At 36.6% G+C, this 18,709-nt stretch overlaps 2 protein-coding genes across 2 annotated transcripts; one reads left to right on the top strand and one right to left on the bottom strand.

The window, feature by feature from the left end:
- Nucleotides 1-1,593: 1,593 nt before the first annotated feature.
- mob1ba (MOB kinase activator 1Ba) lies at nt 1,594-13,416 on the bottom strand. The gene is made up of 6 exons (XM_079605895.1): nt 13,181-13,416; nt 7,759-7,925; nt 4,642-4,735; nt 4,127-4,260; nt 3,155-3,318; nt 1,594-2,998 (listed from the first exon to the last, which is right to left on the bottom strand). The coding sequence occupies exons 1-6, from the start codon at nt 13,192-13,194 to the stop codon at nt 2,921-2,923; spliced, it is 651 nt and encodes a 216-aa protein (XP_079462021.1). The 5' UTR covers nt 13,195-13,416; the 3' UTR covers nt 1,594-2,920.
- A 293-nt stretch (nt 13,417-13,709) lies between these two features.
- On the top strand, nt 13,710-18,672 carry grsf1 (G-rich RNA sequence binding factor 1). The gene is made up of 9 exons (XM_079605907.1): nt 13,710-14,296; nt 14,394-14,535; nt 15,163-15,318; nt 15,406-15,540; nt 15,625-15,763; nt 16,515-16,633; nt 18,025-18,110; nt 18,286-18,421; nt 18,531-18,672. The coding sequence occupies exons 1-9, from the start codon at nt 14,084-14,086 to the stop codon at nt 18,584-18,586; spliced, it is 1,182 nt and encodes a 393-aa protein (XP_079462033.1). The 5' UTR covers nt 13,710-14,083; the 3' UTR covers nt 18,587-18,672.
- The last annotated feature ends 37 nt before the right edge of the window (nt 18,673-18,709 follow it).

Raw genomic sequence — 18,709 nt, 5'->3', positions numbered from 1 at the left:
AGGTGATATTAAGACTAACCCCTTCTTTTCAAACAAAACTTTTAGGAAAGTGAAAGAATCAGATTATTCTTATTATCAAATCCAACCTTTAACAATCAGGTCCATTGAAATCTCTGACCTTTATAAACAAAAGCAACTCTGGGAAATATATTAGATAAGTATTTTTGTTCTTGTGGCTACTTCTATTTATTGAACCTTGTGTGAATTCAGCGTCAGCGTGAGGCCAGTCAGGAGATGCAGTTCAACGATTCAGCTTTCAGTCACAGATGTTTTGTCTCCCTCTTCCGTGAGCTTTTATGTCTGCAGCTGTAGGTTTGCGTCCAAAATCTAGAATAAAAGGTTTTTTTCTTCATGGATGATCAAAAATCATCTGGTGTTATGGCTTTCTGGGATGATAATGGTGTGCGTTTGCTGTCACTGATCGTTCAAAAGGTCATGTTCATTTTTATAACTGTTTTTAGAAGTCGAGAGCCATTTATCCATATTGCTCAAGCCACAGTCGTGCCGTTTTAAAACAGAAGGCTGGATAAGATAAAGTGCCCATAGAGAGGGAGGCTCAAGAGGATTTAAATGGTCACCATTTAAATGGTGGAAGAACATGATCAGGAGATCCGTAATACTCATTTCAAATGCCAAGAACTACTGTCTGGACATCTTTAAAGAAGGTTACGGTTTAAAACAACCTTGACTTCCCTGAATCGGAGTGCCGCCAATGTCCCCTGGTTTTAGAAATGAAGTAGGCCTTCTGACACAATCTTAAAAATAAAGTTTCCAAAAGAGGGCTTTCACAGCAGTGCCATAGAAGAACCATGTTGTGTTCCCCAAAGAACCTTTCAGTGAACAGTTATTAAAGGAAGCTTTTGTCCCTTAGTGTGTGAGGAACATTTTAATTATCTAGCTAATTTTTTTACCCAGTTAAATGTTTTTCATGGAACTATAGATGCAATGTAGAAGCTCTATGTTTGAGTGCAGGGAGCTCACAGTCCTCCAAAAGGTGAAAGAACTCAATAGAAAATGATGGAAAAAAAAAAAAAAAATCCTCATAATGCACACCTGAAGTAACTTTCTAAGTGTAATTGGTTGACATTTGCTAATAGGTTTGTGATTGATGATTGTGTCTGCCTCATTTCAACAAACATCATTCAGGACAAGAAAATTAAAACCAACACCACAGACCTGAGGGACGAACCAAATCATGATCACATATGACTAAGTTGACAAGTTAAAATTGACATCTACAGACAGCAGATTATGTCACACCCAAACACATGAATATGTGCTCCTTCCTTTTTAAAATATTTCTTTGATTAAAGGAGGGGTTATGGGAAAGGCCAGACTAGTATTAAAATAATGAGTACACTTTATGTGAAGAATTTGATTTGAAGGAACTGGATCTCACGAAGTCCCTGTTTGTGTATGAAGTGGAAAAAAAAAAAAATCTGTATTACGCATGTATGCATATATTGTTGTAAAGTTTTGTTTTTTTATTCTAAATTACTTGATGCGTTTAGTAATAGCTAGTATAATTCTTTCATGGAAAAAACAAATACATACTGATGCTCATACTATCAACAAAAGCACAAATCCAAATTTTGTTCAAACAGGTTTATTTTCCTATAAACAGTATTCAGCATTGTACCACAAAAGTTCAGCAAGTGACATCTCATGTTATTCCAATTGCATACCTTTTCTGTTTACAGTATTTACAACTTCCCATCAAAATGTTTATCACATTTGTCTATAATCAATCTCATACTGTTCTGAAATGAAGTGATGTGAAAATCTCTGAGAAACATTTTAGCTGTGTGTTATTCAGAGACAACACATTTTCTGTAACATTCAGAAAAATAAACATTCATGGGGTGAAACTTCATTAAGACCAAACGTATGCACTGCTTAAATTATAGTAAGGACCACCAACTAGCTTATCAGCAATATTATTGTTGTGTGTTATTAAACTAGCATCAAGTTTAAATCAATCTGTCATAGATTTTATTCAAATTTTGCAAACCACCTTATAATTCATCTTGCTTTAATTGAAAGACGTATCCTTCACATTAAAAAGATATCATTTTTAAAGGTGTCCATAGTGTTCACAACTGTGAACAGAATCTGCAAAAGAATGTAAAAGGTGTATTTCATAGGGTATGAAAACATCAGATTAAATAGTACATACTGATCTTGCATAGTCAGCTCATTCATCCCAGCTTTCAACAGACAAACCCCTGACATCTGGGAGTGAATCTGTAAAACTGGCTCAACAACAAGTACTTATTCAAAAGTAATGTAGTGGTATAAAAGCATTGGCAGGCCAACTGAGGGCCCAGTGTTCTTCGTTAATGAGTGAAATGTGTAACAATAAGGAAAGATTCACTGAGGGCTGGATAAAATCTCAATTCAACTACTACGAAAACTGATAACAGAAATCCCAAATACGTCATGAGACACAGGGAGCAGTTAAAATGAGCACTTAAGAGAAGCTAAGACTTAAATATTTATCTTCATCGCCGTGAAAAATCTATGAATGCTTCATTCCATATTTTTAAATCTATGAACTTCTAAATAAATCCATTAAGAGGAAAAAAAAACTAACAAACCACTAATTATTATGTACTCCTAAAATAAAGTCAAAAGCAAGTTTTAGAGCAATGGTAGTGCTTTTTATACAAACGCTAGCAATTTTGAAAGTGGACGTATCAGGCACTTAGATCGTGTTTGAGACGACGTCAAAAGGACTGCAGTATAATTCCACTATAACCTTGACCTATAGTTGAGCTGTGGCTTATCGAGGGCTTTTTTGGAGTCGGCCTTTTCCTAACTCTCAAAGGAAACATTCCCACACACCTGTCAAACACAGAGAGAACAAAGCCAGGCTGCCTGTACACAGAAACTAGAGAAGATGCTGATAGGAAGAGCAGATTTATCTGTCCTTGGACGTGAGCTTCTCGATCAGCTCCTGAAGGGGTGCTAGTTCTTTACGATCAATCAAATTAAACTCCTGGAAAAAAAAAAGAGAAAAAAAGAAGAAAAAAAAGAAAGAGAGAGAGATGTTTTCATTTAAGTTGGCCCTGTAAAACATCATATGCATATGCTTATGATAAGCCAAACCACCCAGGCAAACACTAACTCACACACCTTAATGACAAGTACACACCTGAACAAAGAAGATAAAGTGCTTGAAAGAGGTGTTGAGGTGCGCCTCCTCCTGCAGCTGGATAACAGAGTCAAAGTGCTGGTGATAGATGTGAGCGTACACACGGAAGAGTCTCTTCAAAATGGTCTTGGCCACCGACATGAAGTTCTTTGGGAAAGGGACCCCTATAAATGTCACACAGAAAAACAACTTTTAAATGACCCTATTATGCTTTTATTTTTTACCTTACATGAAGTGTGTAATAGACCGGTAGTTGTTTGTGAATGTAAAAAGTCCTTACTTTCTGCACAAACCTATGTAGGTTTGTAACAAATTTGCATAATGCCAGCCGCCAGCGGCAGCCTAAGGTCTTGACTGGCTGTGTTTGAACAACGTTTACTTTGACCTGCAATGTAGTTGTAGCTGAGGCTTGGAAAAGTTTGGTTTGTGCTGTCACTTGTCAAGAAGACGGCATTTTCTGTGCTGCGAAAGCAAGTCCATCTTGCATGCACTTCCAAAGGATGACGACTCGGACTCCAATTAATAGGGTAAAACTGACGCCATCATTACTGTTCGTATCACTACAAGTACTGAGGAAGCCTCCAGAGCTGAAATTCAAATATGGTAATGGTCGTTTCATTTGATCTAACGGTCTCAGACACTGTGAGAAGAGAGGTGATGCTGCAATGTATATTATTAAGAGAAAATTAAAGTGTTTTTAGACCTTCAATGCATGTAAACCCACTGTAGGAGACCTTCAAAACTAAATTACGAACTTTAAAAAAAAAAGAAGAGAATTATAGGGGCACTTTAAAATCTGCTTTAGAATCCAAACAAAGGGAAAAGGTTCCTTGAGAAGACCGAATTGTTTTGATGATGATTGTTTTAAAAGCGCCACCCTGTGGACAGTTCCCTCCTGAACATGATGAGCTAAACAAAGAAAAGAAAACATGCTAGATTTCTATATCATGCACAATCAAAGGAGTAGCACACCTATTTTTGAAGGGAAAAGTGTCTCATCATCAAGTTGATCTTGGACCCAAGTCATCAGGTAATCAATGTACTTTGGAGCTGAACATTTTATTGGCTTTTTTATGTTGGTTCCATCAGCCCAGTGATATTCATACCTGCAGACAACACACAAGAAACCAATTAAAAGAAATGTGGTTACACTTTGTAATTACTCAAATAAGTACTGAGTGATATTAATTAACTAGATGTAGTTATTATAGAGTTACGGTTAGGGTTAGATACTGTCATTACTGTAGTAAGTAGTACACGTAGTAACGTGCAACTACGTCACCATAAAATAAAGTCTTACCACATTTTTTTATATTTTTTTATGCAGCACTTCTTAAAGTACACGTTACCATTCAAAAGTGAACTTTCTTATGCTCACAACCTTGGTGAGCACAAGATACTTCATTTAAAAAAATAAAAATAAAAACATTTGAACAGTAGTGTAATGTTTAAAATATTTCACATGATAAATCCCTGTTAATGCTTACTTAGGCCCAGCAGACATTAACGGGCAGCTTTCCTCAGTGCAGAAGTCTGTGATGGTCCCGTACAACATGTTGATCTGGTTAAAAAAGTCCACAGCTACAAGCACATGAAACAGCATTATAGTACAAACTAATGTCAGCATCTTTAAACAAATAAAACCCCACAGTCTGAAATTAATGTTATATAGTGTAAAAAACAATAGCAACATCAATATCTACCCAATGGAGTTCCATCACAAACCTCAAGGGATTTTAGAAACTCTGCTGTAATTATATAACAGAAGTTCGGTACACCAATATTTCATGAGCTGCAATAATTAGATGGAAACCTAAACCCTAGCAACATCAGCGCTGCCAGAGTCTGTATTCAGCCCTCTGTCCCAGAGGCTAACAACCTAAGAAAACTCCACTGCCTTTATTGTTAAAAATAGAAGGCCAGAGGCTATGAATGAATCCAAGTAACTGCCTCTGTGTTGCAAATGTTGCAAAACTGACCTACAAAAAGGCCTTATAAAATGGATAATAACTGGGAAGATTTATTTACACACATGAGTGTCAGCATGATAGAGCACTGATTTTGACTGTACATATTTTACCGGGTTTTGAAATGTGTACACATTACCATTTTTTGAAGCCCAAAAAGAGCATCCATTCATCACATAAGTAATCCATACGGCTCCAGGGGGTTAATAAAGGCCTTATTAAGTGAAGCGATGTGTTTTTGAATGAAAAATATCCGTATTTATAACTTAATAAACTATAATCACTGGCTTCCGGTAACGAGTTCCGGCCGAAGAGTGAACTCTGACCTGAACACGGAAGTGCAGAGGATAGTTAATAAGAGCACAGTTACAGTTTATAAAGTTATAGTTATGGATATTTTTCTTATAAAACGCATTGGTTCACTTCACAAGGCCTTTATTAACTCCCTGGAGCCGTATGGATTATTTGTATGCTTTTTTGGGCTTCAAAATCTCAGTTACTATTCACTCTCATTATAAAGCTTGGAAGAGCGAGGATATATATATATATATATGAGGGAATTTTTAAATGTATTAGAAGATAAACCAAAAGAATATAAATCATATTAGTTGGCTTAATTTGTTCATCAAAAATATATTTCCTTCATCAAATATATATTTCCTTCAGTTATTTACATGCTTAATTAAGCCTGCTATAACAGTCATGACATGCATGCTGCTAATTCTGTACAATTTAATCATTAATTGAAAGGGGCGTGTTCAAAATAATAGCAGTGTGGAGTTCAATTAGTGAAAATTCCTTCTGGGAAAAAACTAGTGTCAATAAGTGGCCCTTATATAAGGATGAAGGTAGTACTGTACTGTACATGGTGGTTATAGTGCATTTCTCTCTGAAAATCTGAATAAAATGGGCCGTTCCAGACATTGTTCAGAAGAACAGCGTACTTTGATTAAAAAGTTGATTGGAGAGGGGAAAACGTATAAAGAAGTGAAGAAAATGATAGGCTGCTCTCCTAAAATGATATCAAATGCTTTAAAATGGCAACCAAAACCAGAAAGACGTGGAAGAAAACGGAAAATGGCAAAGACTCAGCCAATGATCAGCTCCAGGGTGATCAAAGAAGATCTAAAGTTACCTGTGAGTACTGTAACAATTAAAAGACGCCTATGTGATGCCAAGCTATCGGCAAGAAGCCCCCGCAAAGTCCCATTGTTGAAAAAAACGACGTGCTAAAGAGGGTGCATTTTGCCAAAGAACACATTGACTGGCCTAAAGAGAAATGGCACAATATTTTGTGGACTGATGAAAGCAAGATTGTTCTTTTTGGGTTTAGGGGCCGCAGACAGTTTGTCAGAAGACCCCCAAACACTGAATTCAAGCCATTCAAGTACACTGTGAAGACAGTAAAGCATGGTGGCACAAGCATCATGATATGGGGATGTGTCTCATACTATGGTGTTGGGCCTATTTATCGTATACCACGGATCATGGATCAGTTTGAGTACATCAAAATACTTAAAGAGGTCATGTTGCCTTATGGCGAAGAGGAAATGCCCTTGAAATGGGTGTTTCAACAAGACAACGACCCCAAGCACACCAGTAAGAGAGCAGCATCTTGGTTCCAGACCAACAAGATTAATGTTATGGATGGAGTGGCCAGCCCAATCCCCGGACCTTAATCCAATAGAAAACTTGTGGGGTGACATCAAAAATGCTGTTTTTGAGGCAAAACCACAAAATGCAGAGGAATTGTGGTGTGTAGTGCAATCATCCTGGGCTGGAAGTTGCCAGAAGTTGCCAGAAGTTGGTCGACTCCATGCAACACAGATGTGAAGTAGTTCTCAGAAACCGTGGTCAACTAAATATTAGTTCAGCGATTCACAAGAAAGCTAAATATTCAAGCATTTTTCCGTTTATACAGTAAATGTTTGACTTTGTAAAGAAAAATGCAGACACTGCTATTTTTTTGAACAGCCTAATATTCCTTTTTCTTCACTTTCTATAAGGTAATAACAAATTTGATCAATTTTTCTTCATGTTTTGATTTCGAATAGAATGTGCAGTGTTCCCAATGCATTTGTGTGTATTGAAATAAAAGATATTATAAAGATTTTGAGCTTTACTCACTTTTTTAAACACACTGCTATTATTTTGAACACAACTGTATATATATTGTGTGTGTTTGGCTGAAAGACATATACACCTAGGATGGCTTGAGGGTGAGTAAATTATGGGATACCGGTAATTGTAATTTTTGGGTGAACTAACCCTTTAAGGAAAAAAATATTGATTTCAGGAGCTACTTCTTTGAAGCCACAACACTGAACACGACAGACTCAATTAGTCTGACATGCTATTAGAAGGAATGATGCATTATGACATGTCTATGAACAATAATAAAGACATGTATACATCCCACCCTTATATAGTTATCCCTCCCTTTCTTAAATGTAATTTTTAATTCTACACACCTACATACAATTAAGAACTACAGGGGACAAACATTAAAAACTTTCATAATCACTGCAGTTTTTAACACACACACACACACACACACACACACACACACACACACACACACACACACACACACACACACACACACACACACACACACGATTAAAGTCACATGCTTACTGTTGACTGCCACCCATTCATTGAGATCTTCTCCATCGGGCAGCATGACGGCCATGCGCAGGTTCCCGCTGCCCAGAGTGGCCTCCGCATGCTTCAGGAGCTCGTACTGGTGCGAGCCCTCGGGAATGTTCTTCTTCGGTTTAAATGTCTTTGACGAGCGGCTTCCACTGTGGAATTACAGAAGAGTAAGAATGCAGGATGTTCACACTTTAATGATTTGCTGCAAATTTGCACTGCATCAAAAAATACTTGGTCAAGCAAAATGTTATCAATGAACATGATATACTGTTTATTTTTATTAGAACCTGTTTGTGTGGGATTAAACAGTAGAGTAATGAGGTAAGAAAGAACAGAAGCAGGTAGCCTATAGGCCTTATTCGCAAACACCGGAAGTAGCTAACCGCGGCCATATTGTTGACATGACATCTGTCCTGCCCGTAGCCGCACGCAGATTTTAGTTGAGGGGAGCCGTAGCCTAATGGCTTCATCTCGTCGGTATCACAGACTAGACAGAGCAGTTACTTATGATCTAAAAAATCTCAGCTCTCAGGTTCTGTCACTTTTATTATGAAATTCAAACAATAAATACCGTTTTGGCGCTTGTAAATGTGACGCGACAGATCCCTAGCGGCACGTGAACCGATCATCTCTAACGTTAGCTAGTAAATAAACACAAATGAACAATGTTGAAAGATACAGTACAACTTACCGAAATGTATATTCCTCACACATAATATCGACCAATCAATCAAACAAACAAACAAACAAACAAAGGGGTCAATAAAACAGCTGGAGAACAATTATGTCACATAACATTTAGCCTACCTCAGGAAAGCCATTGATGACCATAATTTGGCTAGAAAAAAAGAGCTACAGTATAGAGAGTATTTTGCTAAATATGTGTACTTTATTACATATTATATTTTTACTTATATCATTATGGTTATTATAAATTAAAAAAACGCATATCTCTCTCTGTATGTTTACAGCATTAGGTGAGTTGTTTTTTTCTTCAGAAAAATGAATGCCTATCTTGTGTAGCCTACCTAATATTTATCCAAATGAATCAATATTAAATCAAGCCACAAGTCTCTCCTGCGCTGGCTCAACTCCTCTGTCTCCTTCCCTTCACGTTTTCTGACAGTCGGTATCGCATAAAAACTAAATTCTTGCTGTTGTTAGAACAGCAGTGTATTACACAACACACCATTGCGCTGTTTAAAAAAAAAAAAAAAATACAGCGATAATACCATGGATAATACCACGACCCTGCCTCGCTTGTCAATTGACAGACTGACAGTTGCCGTGGGTTCTATGTCAACAACATGGCTGCCGCGAACATTGATGACGTAGATCGAATAAGAACTATTGGTTAGGAAAAGTCACATTTATAGAGTAGAGTACCATAATAGTCTGGCAGCACTCAAAATACAAGCAAAGATGAGGGGTAATATTCTTCAATAACGTTTCCAGGCTGCTGGGATGAATTAATGCCAGTATACTCACATGAATACTATTCTTTAAAGTAGAGCTGCAGTTAGGCCTATTTGTTAAAAGATCTCAATACAAACACCCACATGATCTTATTCCTAAATGACAGAAATTCGGCTATGTCTATTAAACCTTTTACAAGTACGATCACAGCGAACATTCAAATCTGCGTTGGCACTGCCGCTGACCCAGAGAAAGCAGTTGAAATGAATAGAATAGAAATTGTGTTACAATTAGGGATGTAAATTTACATTAATTCCCAGAATTGATCGCTGTTTCAATTAACTATCAATTAATTGTTAAAGCTGCAGTTCGTAGTTTTTCCTCTTGGTCGCCATCTCTGTTTGAAATCTGCAATTGCAGTTATTCACGGAATTATCAACTTTACGTGGGTTGTGTCTCGGCACGGCAGAGCGCGGATGAATCCAATGTTTTGAGGAGAATGTGTGGCTGTCAGTCACTGCGCCGTTGTGGATCCTGTCATTCGGAATCGCAGATTATAGTTTTTGGAAGTATCACCAACATAAGAAATTTCACCGGAAAATGTAATCAGATCAAGTAAGTAACATCCACTAATGTTCGGACCAACTAAGGGGAAAAAAGCATTGCAGTAAATCGCGCTGATTAAATCTAACGATTGCTTTATTTAAAGACTATAATCACTTTTAAACAAGCCATAAGGATAGTGTAGTAGAGAGTAGGGGTGTAACGGTTCAAATTATTCACGGTCCGGGTTTTTTACCATGGTATTTGCATGGTTCGATATGTGAAACGAGTGTTATCCTGAATGCTTAAATTGGCAAGGCTTAGGCTAAATGAGCAGTTTAAACACAGATGTAACGTGTGCTCTTCAGGTCTCACCTGCGCTCACACGCAATTCAATAATACCCAGGTAATGACGGCATATTGAACAAAGTTTAGGGAAAGCCAGAACGCGCATCCATCGACAAAGAGAGACATTAGCCTAACTCTGTCTGTTTTATGAGTTATTTTCAACAAACCGTATTATAGATGCGTATGGGTCGGCGGATTTGAGATGAACCGTGATGCAAGTGCATGCTGAACTGTGAGTGGAGATTTTTTATTTTACAGAGAACTGTTACACCCCTAGTAGAGAGCTATATGGAGGTGTTCAACACCTCCTAAAGACTTCATATACAGGTAAAACTTCCTAAGCCTGACATCCAAGCTGGGCCACTCCTCTGAGTTGAACATTCAAGCATACAGTATGTGCTTTTACTGGTCCATGATCCATTAACACCTCAAAGGCAGCCTAGCCTGTCTTCAACAATTCAACAGTTGTTCTGTTTAGACACAAACAGGACAGGGTTTGTACAGAAAAGAACAAAAGGAAACTGGAAGTGATCAACAATACAAACAAACCTTCTGAAAAACTCACTTGAATGACCAGCATGTGTCAAGCCAACAATATAGAGGATCAGAACAAACCTGCGACCCATTTTCAGGCCGTGGCAAATGACAAAATTACATTATCTTTCACCCCTAATGACATTTCCCAGAGTCAGGCGAAAACATCAGAGCATCAAGCTGAAGTCAGAAGGGAAATTCCTGTCTTCACAGAGCAAAAAAACATGTGGCCAAGACCAAGACAACAAACTGTTTGAGGGCATAATTATGCTGTTTTAGCCACAAAACAATAGTGAAAGACACTCTTTGCAGATCAATTTAAAGTCATGTGAGAGACAGGTTATTTTAACAGGAGGTTAACTTATTTTGATTGAAATAATAAGGGCAGTGGGCACATGAAATTTCATCTCTCATATTAATTTAATTTCTAGTTGTAAGTGGGTGGAAGGCTTTTCTTTTCCTCATACTCTGAGTCGTACAGCACAAGTACTTCCCATTTTCAAAGGAAAGCAGAAGAAGAGAGAAATGCACTATTTTACATTGTTGACACATTATATTTGTTCTTCTAGCGATACTCAATCAAAACATAGGCTAATACTTGTTTCTATGATTTAGCGCTTACAACACAATTAAATCCATTGTAAGGTAGTGTCTCCATGGAAAGATATACCGGTACATCTAGGGAGAAACTAGGGCTGGGCACGGGCAGTATATCGAGTTTGTACGATATATCGATATATTTTTAATAAATTATATATAATATGATGGAGTGCATTATATCGACATACAGTAGTTTGGTATTATGATATTATTTTAGCACATCTGAAAAATAGCAAAGGAAAGTGCATAATCCAATTTGTCCTAAACATGAGAAATTATTTATATTAAGGGCTTCAAAATAACTCATAAGATATAGTTGACACGTACAGTTTAAAGCGGCTTGCCTCGCCAGATGCGCTGACAGGTACTTGAGCTGTTTAATCCATTTGAGATTTAAGCTTTGTATGCACTAAGGAAAACACCACATTTCATTGTTGTATTCTCCATCAGTAAATGTTAGAAGGTCATGCAAATATTTCCATTTTGTTGTCAGGTAGATCTGCACGATTCGGGATAAACTGAGATTTTTTTCAGTGTTATATCCAAACTATAAGCTTAAAGCCCAGTTTTTCTGTGATGATATGAATATTTGTAACACAGAAATAACTATTGTGTGGCTGAAAGACTGTCTGTGAGCCGTTTCTTACATCACATCTGCTCTCTCTGGCTCAGCTGCAGCGCAAACACAGATTTGAATGTTCCAGTGTGGTTTTGTCAAAGGTATAATAAACAGGCGAATCGTGTGGGTGTTTGAATCGAAATCACAATCTTTTAACGATTAATAGTGAAGCTCTACTGTCAGTAGTGGACAAGCCTTATGCAATCGAGTCTATGCTAAACTTCAGACTTCAGTGAACGACTGCTGCCAGGCACATAAGCGCCAAACTGTTAACATTTAGTCTGTGCTTTTGTTTATTTATATATTTTTTTGCAAATAATATAATATATACTGTAGCATAGCCTACGTTGGTTACATTCCCTATTTTTGCTTTCACGGCCAATTTTGCCAGTTTTATAAAGCCATTTATGAACATTGTTTGTAAGACAGACAACACTGGGCAGGATGTGAAAAAAGAAAAAGAAAAAAAAAGGTATAAAACAAACACAGATTTTTTTATCCAAATAGAAAAAAGTAGAAAATACTGAGATGTACCGTATATCGCTTCAGCAAAAAAAAAAAAAAACATATATATATTATATTAAAAATATATATTGTCTTATGATTGCCCAGCTCTAGGAGAAACTGAAAAATAATTAAAAAACATAAATATGAAAATCAACACAGGCACACATGAGCACAAATCAACATTTAAAAAGAAAAAGAAAAAAAAAGAACTGCACTGGGATTTACCACACTGGGCTACTGTACAGTATACTGGGATTATAGTAGGATAATCCAGACTGATCATGTCTGGATTTCAGATTGCACTCTGAAGTCAAATCATAAAGGTACGTATAGTGAAAACGACAGAACACTTATAATGTAGCAATTATTGGTGACTTTTTGCGTTTTGCTGAAGGGACACATTTAAGGAAAAATCTACTTGTGTCGACCCAGAAAAGACGACTATATCCCTTTTACATAAATTACATGATGTTGGGAAATAAGGCTCTGTTCACAGTCAGACTCAGATTACTGTAGTATAAACCCAAGTATAGTAATAAAGGAGTATTCAAATCCAATTGATGACCTCATGTATTGGCTGAGTATTCTTCATTAGCCAGACTGCGTTACAGTTTTAGTGTTATGATGGTCACGCTCACGCACTAAACTGCTGAGATACGTTCAAACTGCGCTTCTATCAGTTTTTTTTTTATGTCATAACTGTTCACTTCTAATAAGTGTCGGGTAGGCTGTGAGTCAGGATTGCTCATGTACAGGCAGCTTCGGGACAAAAGCAGTATTTCTACGCTTGCTAACTAGCCATCAGTGTTCCCATTTAAAGAACCCACTCATACTTACAATAAAAAGCTCATCGCTCCTTGAGGAAAATGCGCTGCAGATGAGAAAAAGACACTACTCCGTTATTTTGACTGTTGAAGGGTGGAAAATCAAGCTATTTGAGCCTTAATGTCCTTAACACTCCACCAACACTGATCCTGCCCGTGCAAAAGTTCTCCTTCCCATCCAAAGTCTCTCCAGAGCCGAAAAATCCCGCGAGATCACGACAGTATATTCACTACGCCTCCTTTCTTCTCTAATAAGAGTCACTTTAGCGTTTATATTATATTATATGATATTATATTTTATTATATTATTATAGTAACGTTAGCATATATATGCACACGTATATGCTATTATATATTTTCCACAAACTCAACATAATGGATAATTGTAAAAAAAAACAAAAAACAAAACAAAACAAACGTGGGTTTAAATTGTGGCTGTTTACAAAATGAATGGAATTATTAATTAACATAATTAGAAATGATTACTATTTACAATTGTTTAATTGTTCGTTCTATAAATTCGTTGTTCATGATTATTTATTGTGAGCAGGTCTGTATTATGAATAAAAACTCTTCTGTTTAGGTTAGGCCATAGACTTTTCTGTTTAGACAAAGATAAACTGCATCTTAATAAAAAGTATAATATTTCCATAAAATGTTGTAATCATTTGGTTTAGCTTTAAAAATCTAAATCCAACCCGTATTTTTGCTGTTTTGAACTGCAATTATAGAGAACTCTTATTTTGAAAGGACTGTCAAGTCCAGTGGCGCGTGTTAATTACGTCATGTTGTCCTCCGACGCAGTAGGTCAACGTGATTTGTGGGGCAAATGAGCTGAACACACCGTGTGTTATAACCGAGTCTGATTACTTTAGGTTTCATGCACGTTTTAAGTTGAAGTTTTGTACAGTACAAGATGTCTGCATTCAGTAGGAGCGCACTGTTGTTCTCTCTTGTTCGCTCTATCAGGAGAACGCAGCAGTTTCCATGCCTGGAGACTCTTATCACAACTGCGCAGTCTACTACAGCAGCACGAGGTCGGTATGTTCATTCATGTTCAGCGAGATATTTAGCTGACCGCGAATTCAAGCATCCATGGACATTACATCAAAGAAGCCTGTCCATTGAGGTACCTGAATGATTTATGTACAAACATTTTAATACTGTTCCGGACTCAATTTGCTGTTTAACTCTTTTCTCATGACACTATTCATTTAATGTTTTAGGCACCATCTAAAGACGATGAGTACCCACCTCTACCCGAATACACCCCTAAGCCAGAGATCCAAGCAAAGGAAGTGTTCATCGTCCAGGTCAAGGGGCTTCCCTGGTTATGTACTGCAGAGGACTTAGTAAACTTCTTTTCTGGTATTTGATATTTTAGTCACAGAAATTATTTTGGAGACATGCTGTTGTTCCTCTAATTGATTAGGTCAATTGAAGGTGTGTTAACCTTGAAAAGCCTTACATGAAATAAGTCAGAAATATAATTTTGAAACCGGTTATTGAACCTTTAGACACAATTTATTTATTTAAAAAATGTTGCATATGTGTTGTATGTTTTGGCCCATGATACAGTGTTAGGTGTACAAATAAACTTTCTGCAAAAAATCTGTTATAACATGTTTCAAACTTTAATTTTTCACATTATTTGTATGTATGGACCATAGTATGGACAATCACATTGCTTCAGTCAAGTAAATGTTCTACTTGAAATATTAATAGCAATACAAAAGTTTTTCTCAGGTTTAATTTATAAAAATCATTAGATTTCACAGCAAAAAGACATGTTCCATAAGCTGAATGTGGACGTCATTTAAAATTATACTAAAAGGCCTTTTTACCTGCTTAAAAATTAGGAACTTTCATTATTATAATTCAGAGGCCTTAGAAATTAAGTCAACATGTATGGATGTTGCTGTGCTGAAGATGTTCTGATAAAATCTGCTCATCATGTGTACACTTTCCACTTTCTTTTTTTCTTTTTTTTGGCAGATTGTAGGATTCGAGCTGGACTTCAGGGAATCCATATAATTAACAACAGGAACGGCAAGCCGTCAGGACAGGCGTTCATTGAGCTGGAGCACGAAGAGGACGTTTGCAAAGCATTGGATCGGCACAAGCATTACTTGGGACAGCGCTATGTTGAGGGTAAGCTGATTCTGAATAAATACCCTATGCCTGTTTTTTGTGTGTGTGCATTTATCATGTTTTTATGATTGGTGTCATGTGTTTCAGTGTATGAGATAACAAACAAAGATGCTGAAGCCATATTAAAGGCTACACAGCCGATTACGGAGTCAGATGGAGTGGTGCGACTCAGAGGGCTTCCCTTCAGCTGTACCGATAAAGACATCATTCATTTTTTCTCTGGTGAGAGATAATGTGACATTTGAGCATCATTGGACTGATAAAAGCCTTATGCTTCATTTGTCGGTTTTGATGTTCTCAAAACAGGGTTGGATATTGTCGAAGATGGAGTTACAATAGTCCTGAACAGGAAAGGAAGAAACTCAGGCGATGCTTTTGTGCAGTTTGTCTCAAAGGAAATGGCTGAAAAGGCATTAAAGAGAGACAGAGATGTCATTGGAAGCAGGTTGGTATATCAAGTAATACTTGATGCAAAATAATGCAAATATATTGTTTTTCAGGAATATGTATGTTTTTCCTTTGAAACTGTTAAATATGTTTGCATAGCTGTCTTTGAAAGAGTCTAAGTTTACACGACAACGATCCTACTTAAAAGTGAAAAGTTTTTCCTTTGTATTTTTCGTGTACAGGCAACACCATAGTCAAAACGATCCCCGTTCACACCGATCCGTGAAAACGACAAAAAACGCTGTATTATGCATGCCATGTTGATGTCACTATGTAAAGAAAGACTACACACCCATAGACTGAACACGTAATACGCATGTACATGTCACAGTTTTCACAAATTTGTGTTTTTTTTTTTTGTCTACACAGAAGACAAAGACATCGTTTTCAAAAAATTTGTACTTCGAAACCAGTTTTCAAAAGTTTTCAAGACCCCAAAATGCCGTTGTTGTGTAAATGAACGGCCATAACGCATAAAAAAAAAAATCAGTTTTTAGTTAAAAGTCTTTGTTTAGTGTAAACAGACTCTAAAAGTCCTTTATGATCTTGAGTAAAGAAATTGTCCCACTCAAAAGGCTATATGTATAATTTCACAGTGGAGTATGATGTTTTTTTGAGTATGTTATCATCTTCAGGTGACACTTTTGGTAATAAACAACCAATTTTTAAGCTATTTGATGCCAAAATATTTAAGATGTACTAAAATGTTTCGGATCTGTTTATAAAGGTTTTTCTTTCCTTGTATGCAGGTATGTTGAGATTTTTCCCAGCAGGAAAAGTGAAATCCAAGTCCAGTATGGAAGTAGGCGAAATGAGACTTCACTTTCCACACCAGGAGCTGAGGACACGCCCCGCAAAATAAAAACAGGTAAGATGTTTATTACAGTGTCCCTTAACATCCAGACTTTAAAAATTATTACATATCTTGTATACTGTGTGCACTCCCATGCATCTTTCAGGGACCCTGTGTGTCCTTAAAAAGTCTTAAATTCCGTTTTATCACATTTAAGGCCATAAAAAGTTTGAATCAATTTTATGAATCAATTTGCGTTATTCAGCCCGTCCGCTGTTTTAATTTAGTCTAGACTAGTGGTATTCAAATGGTTGACAATGGCTTGGTTCCATGTGGACTGCGGGACATACTTGCGCCATTCTATTATTTCTACAGTTCAAAGTCAGCAGCGTGTCAAAACAACAGCGTGGTTTACACCACAAGCGCTCAGGGTCGTTTACAGTAATGATGTTTCAGCGCTACATCCTCTAATATTTGTATCTAGCGCCAAATGCACTTCATTCAAGCCCTTTTCGCTCCATTATTTGTCATACAGATGACTGACCGTTTGACTAAACCAGGTTTTTGAGTAGTTAACTTGTGGCATCTGTAAACGTTTTGTTGTTTTCCCCATACATTTAGCATTATTAATCAGCATATTAAAAGCATTTCATAATAAACAATACTATAATTTAAGAAAATTATTTAGAGATGGCAAGGAAAGACAAAACAATTACTAGTTAACTTTGTTTTTGTTCATGAGAGTTTTGATTATTACGTTATGGAAGTTGTTTGTTTTTAGTAGTTTATTACTTTTGAGCAAAATATAAAAATGGTCCATACTGTTCTTGAGCAGTTCTGTTCTATGTGCCATAATACACATAAGTGTATATGTAGTATAATAATACAATTAGCCTGATAAAACATCTGATGTAACCTTTTTATATACTTGCTTTAGCTCTTAGGGCACAAGATTCTCATCTTTGATGACTATTTTGAGTGTTTAGGATTTTTTCTTTTACATAGTACTACGGCTGCCCCGATGGAAATTTATTACTGTTCCAAAATAGTATTGTCCGGACCTCCGCTGGGAAGGAAATATACTGGACCTCTTGGAACTTTAATTGAATAACACTGGTCTAGACCAAAGCGAAACACAGTGTCCTAAATGCTAAATGGAAGCTAATGTGGATTCTAAAAATATAAACAATTAGGAATGTATTACCGTATATATTAAAAATTAAATATAATTTATAATTTTGGCCTATTCTTAAAAAAAAATTTAAAAGCTAAAATCTGAGGTTTAACTTTTTTTTTTTTTTAAACGTCATAAAAATGTGTTGTAAAGTTGTTTAAATCATGGTTTTTACAGTCATACCCCGGTTTAGTATTGCCCTACCCTGCACATACAGTATCAATTTTATCTTAAAAAGTTTTACATTTGATTGTAAAAACCCAGCAGATACCCTGATTTTATTACTTTACAGAAAGTAGAAATCCTATATCAGCAACAGCGAACCTTGTTCAGATGAGAGGTCTGCCATATGAAGTCACGGGAGAGGACATTGTAAAGGTAAAGTGTTATATTGAATATCCTATTTAAGCTCTTCATGTGCTTTACTGTCAGTAAGGTGGTCAAGAAGAGTGTAATATTAATTGCAGATTTAAATAGTTTATGTAATTATTCAACTTATTGACCATGTCCAGTATCTTAGTACTGAATGACCGAGGTGTAATTTGTGTTCCAGTTCTTCGCTCCCATTAGACTGGTGAAGGTTCTTGTAGAGTACAGTCCTAACGGACGGCCCACCGGTGAGGCAGAAGCCTACTTCAAAACACATCAGGATGCTGTGTCAGCCATGATCAAAGACAAAGAGTATATACGTAAGCAATGAATATGTGTGATCTTCTAAAATAACCCAAATGTGGCCCAAAATGTTTAATATAAACATGAGGTGATTAACATGTTTGTGTATGTTTTTCTGTCATCTAGATGAGCGATATATTGAGTTGTTCCTCAATTCATCAGCATCAAGGGAGGAACAATAGGACGAAAGTAATCTGTATTTAAATGCATCCCAATGTATTTAAGTTATTCAATGTATGAGTATATTACAAGAATACGTAGAACCAACATTAAAAGAGAACTTTACAGATATTTCTTTTCAGACA

This window comes from Phoxinus phoxinus (assembly GCF_949152265.1).
Source record: "Phoxinus phoxinus genome assembly, chromosome: 3".
Taxonomy (NCBI): domain Eukaryota; kingdom Metazoa; phylum Chordata; class Actinopteri; order Cypriniformes; family Leuciscidae; genus Phoxinus; species Phoxinus phoxinus.
The sequence above is the reverse complement of the archived record's forward strand: the minus strand, read 5'-3'. Positions and strand labels throughout refer to the sequence as shown.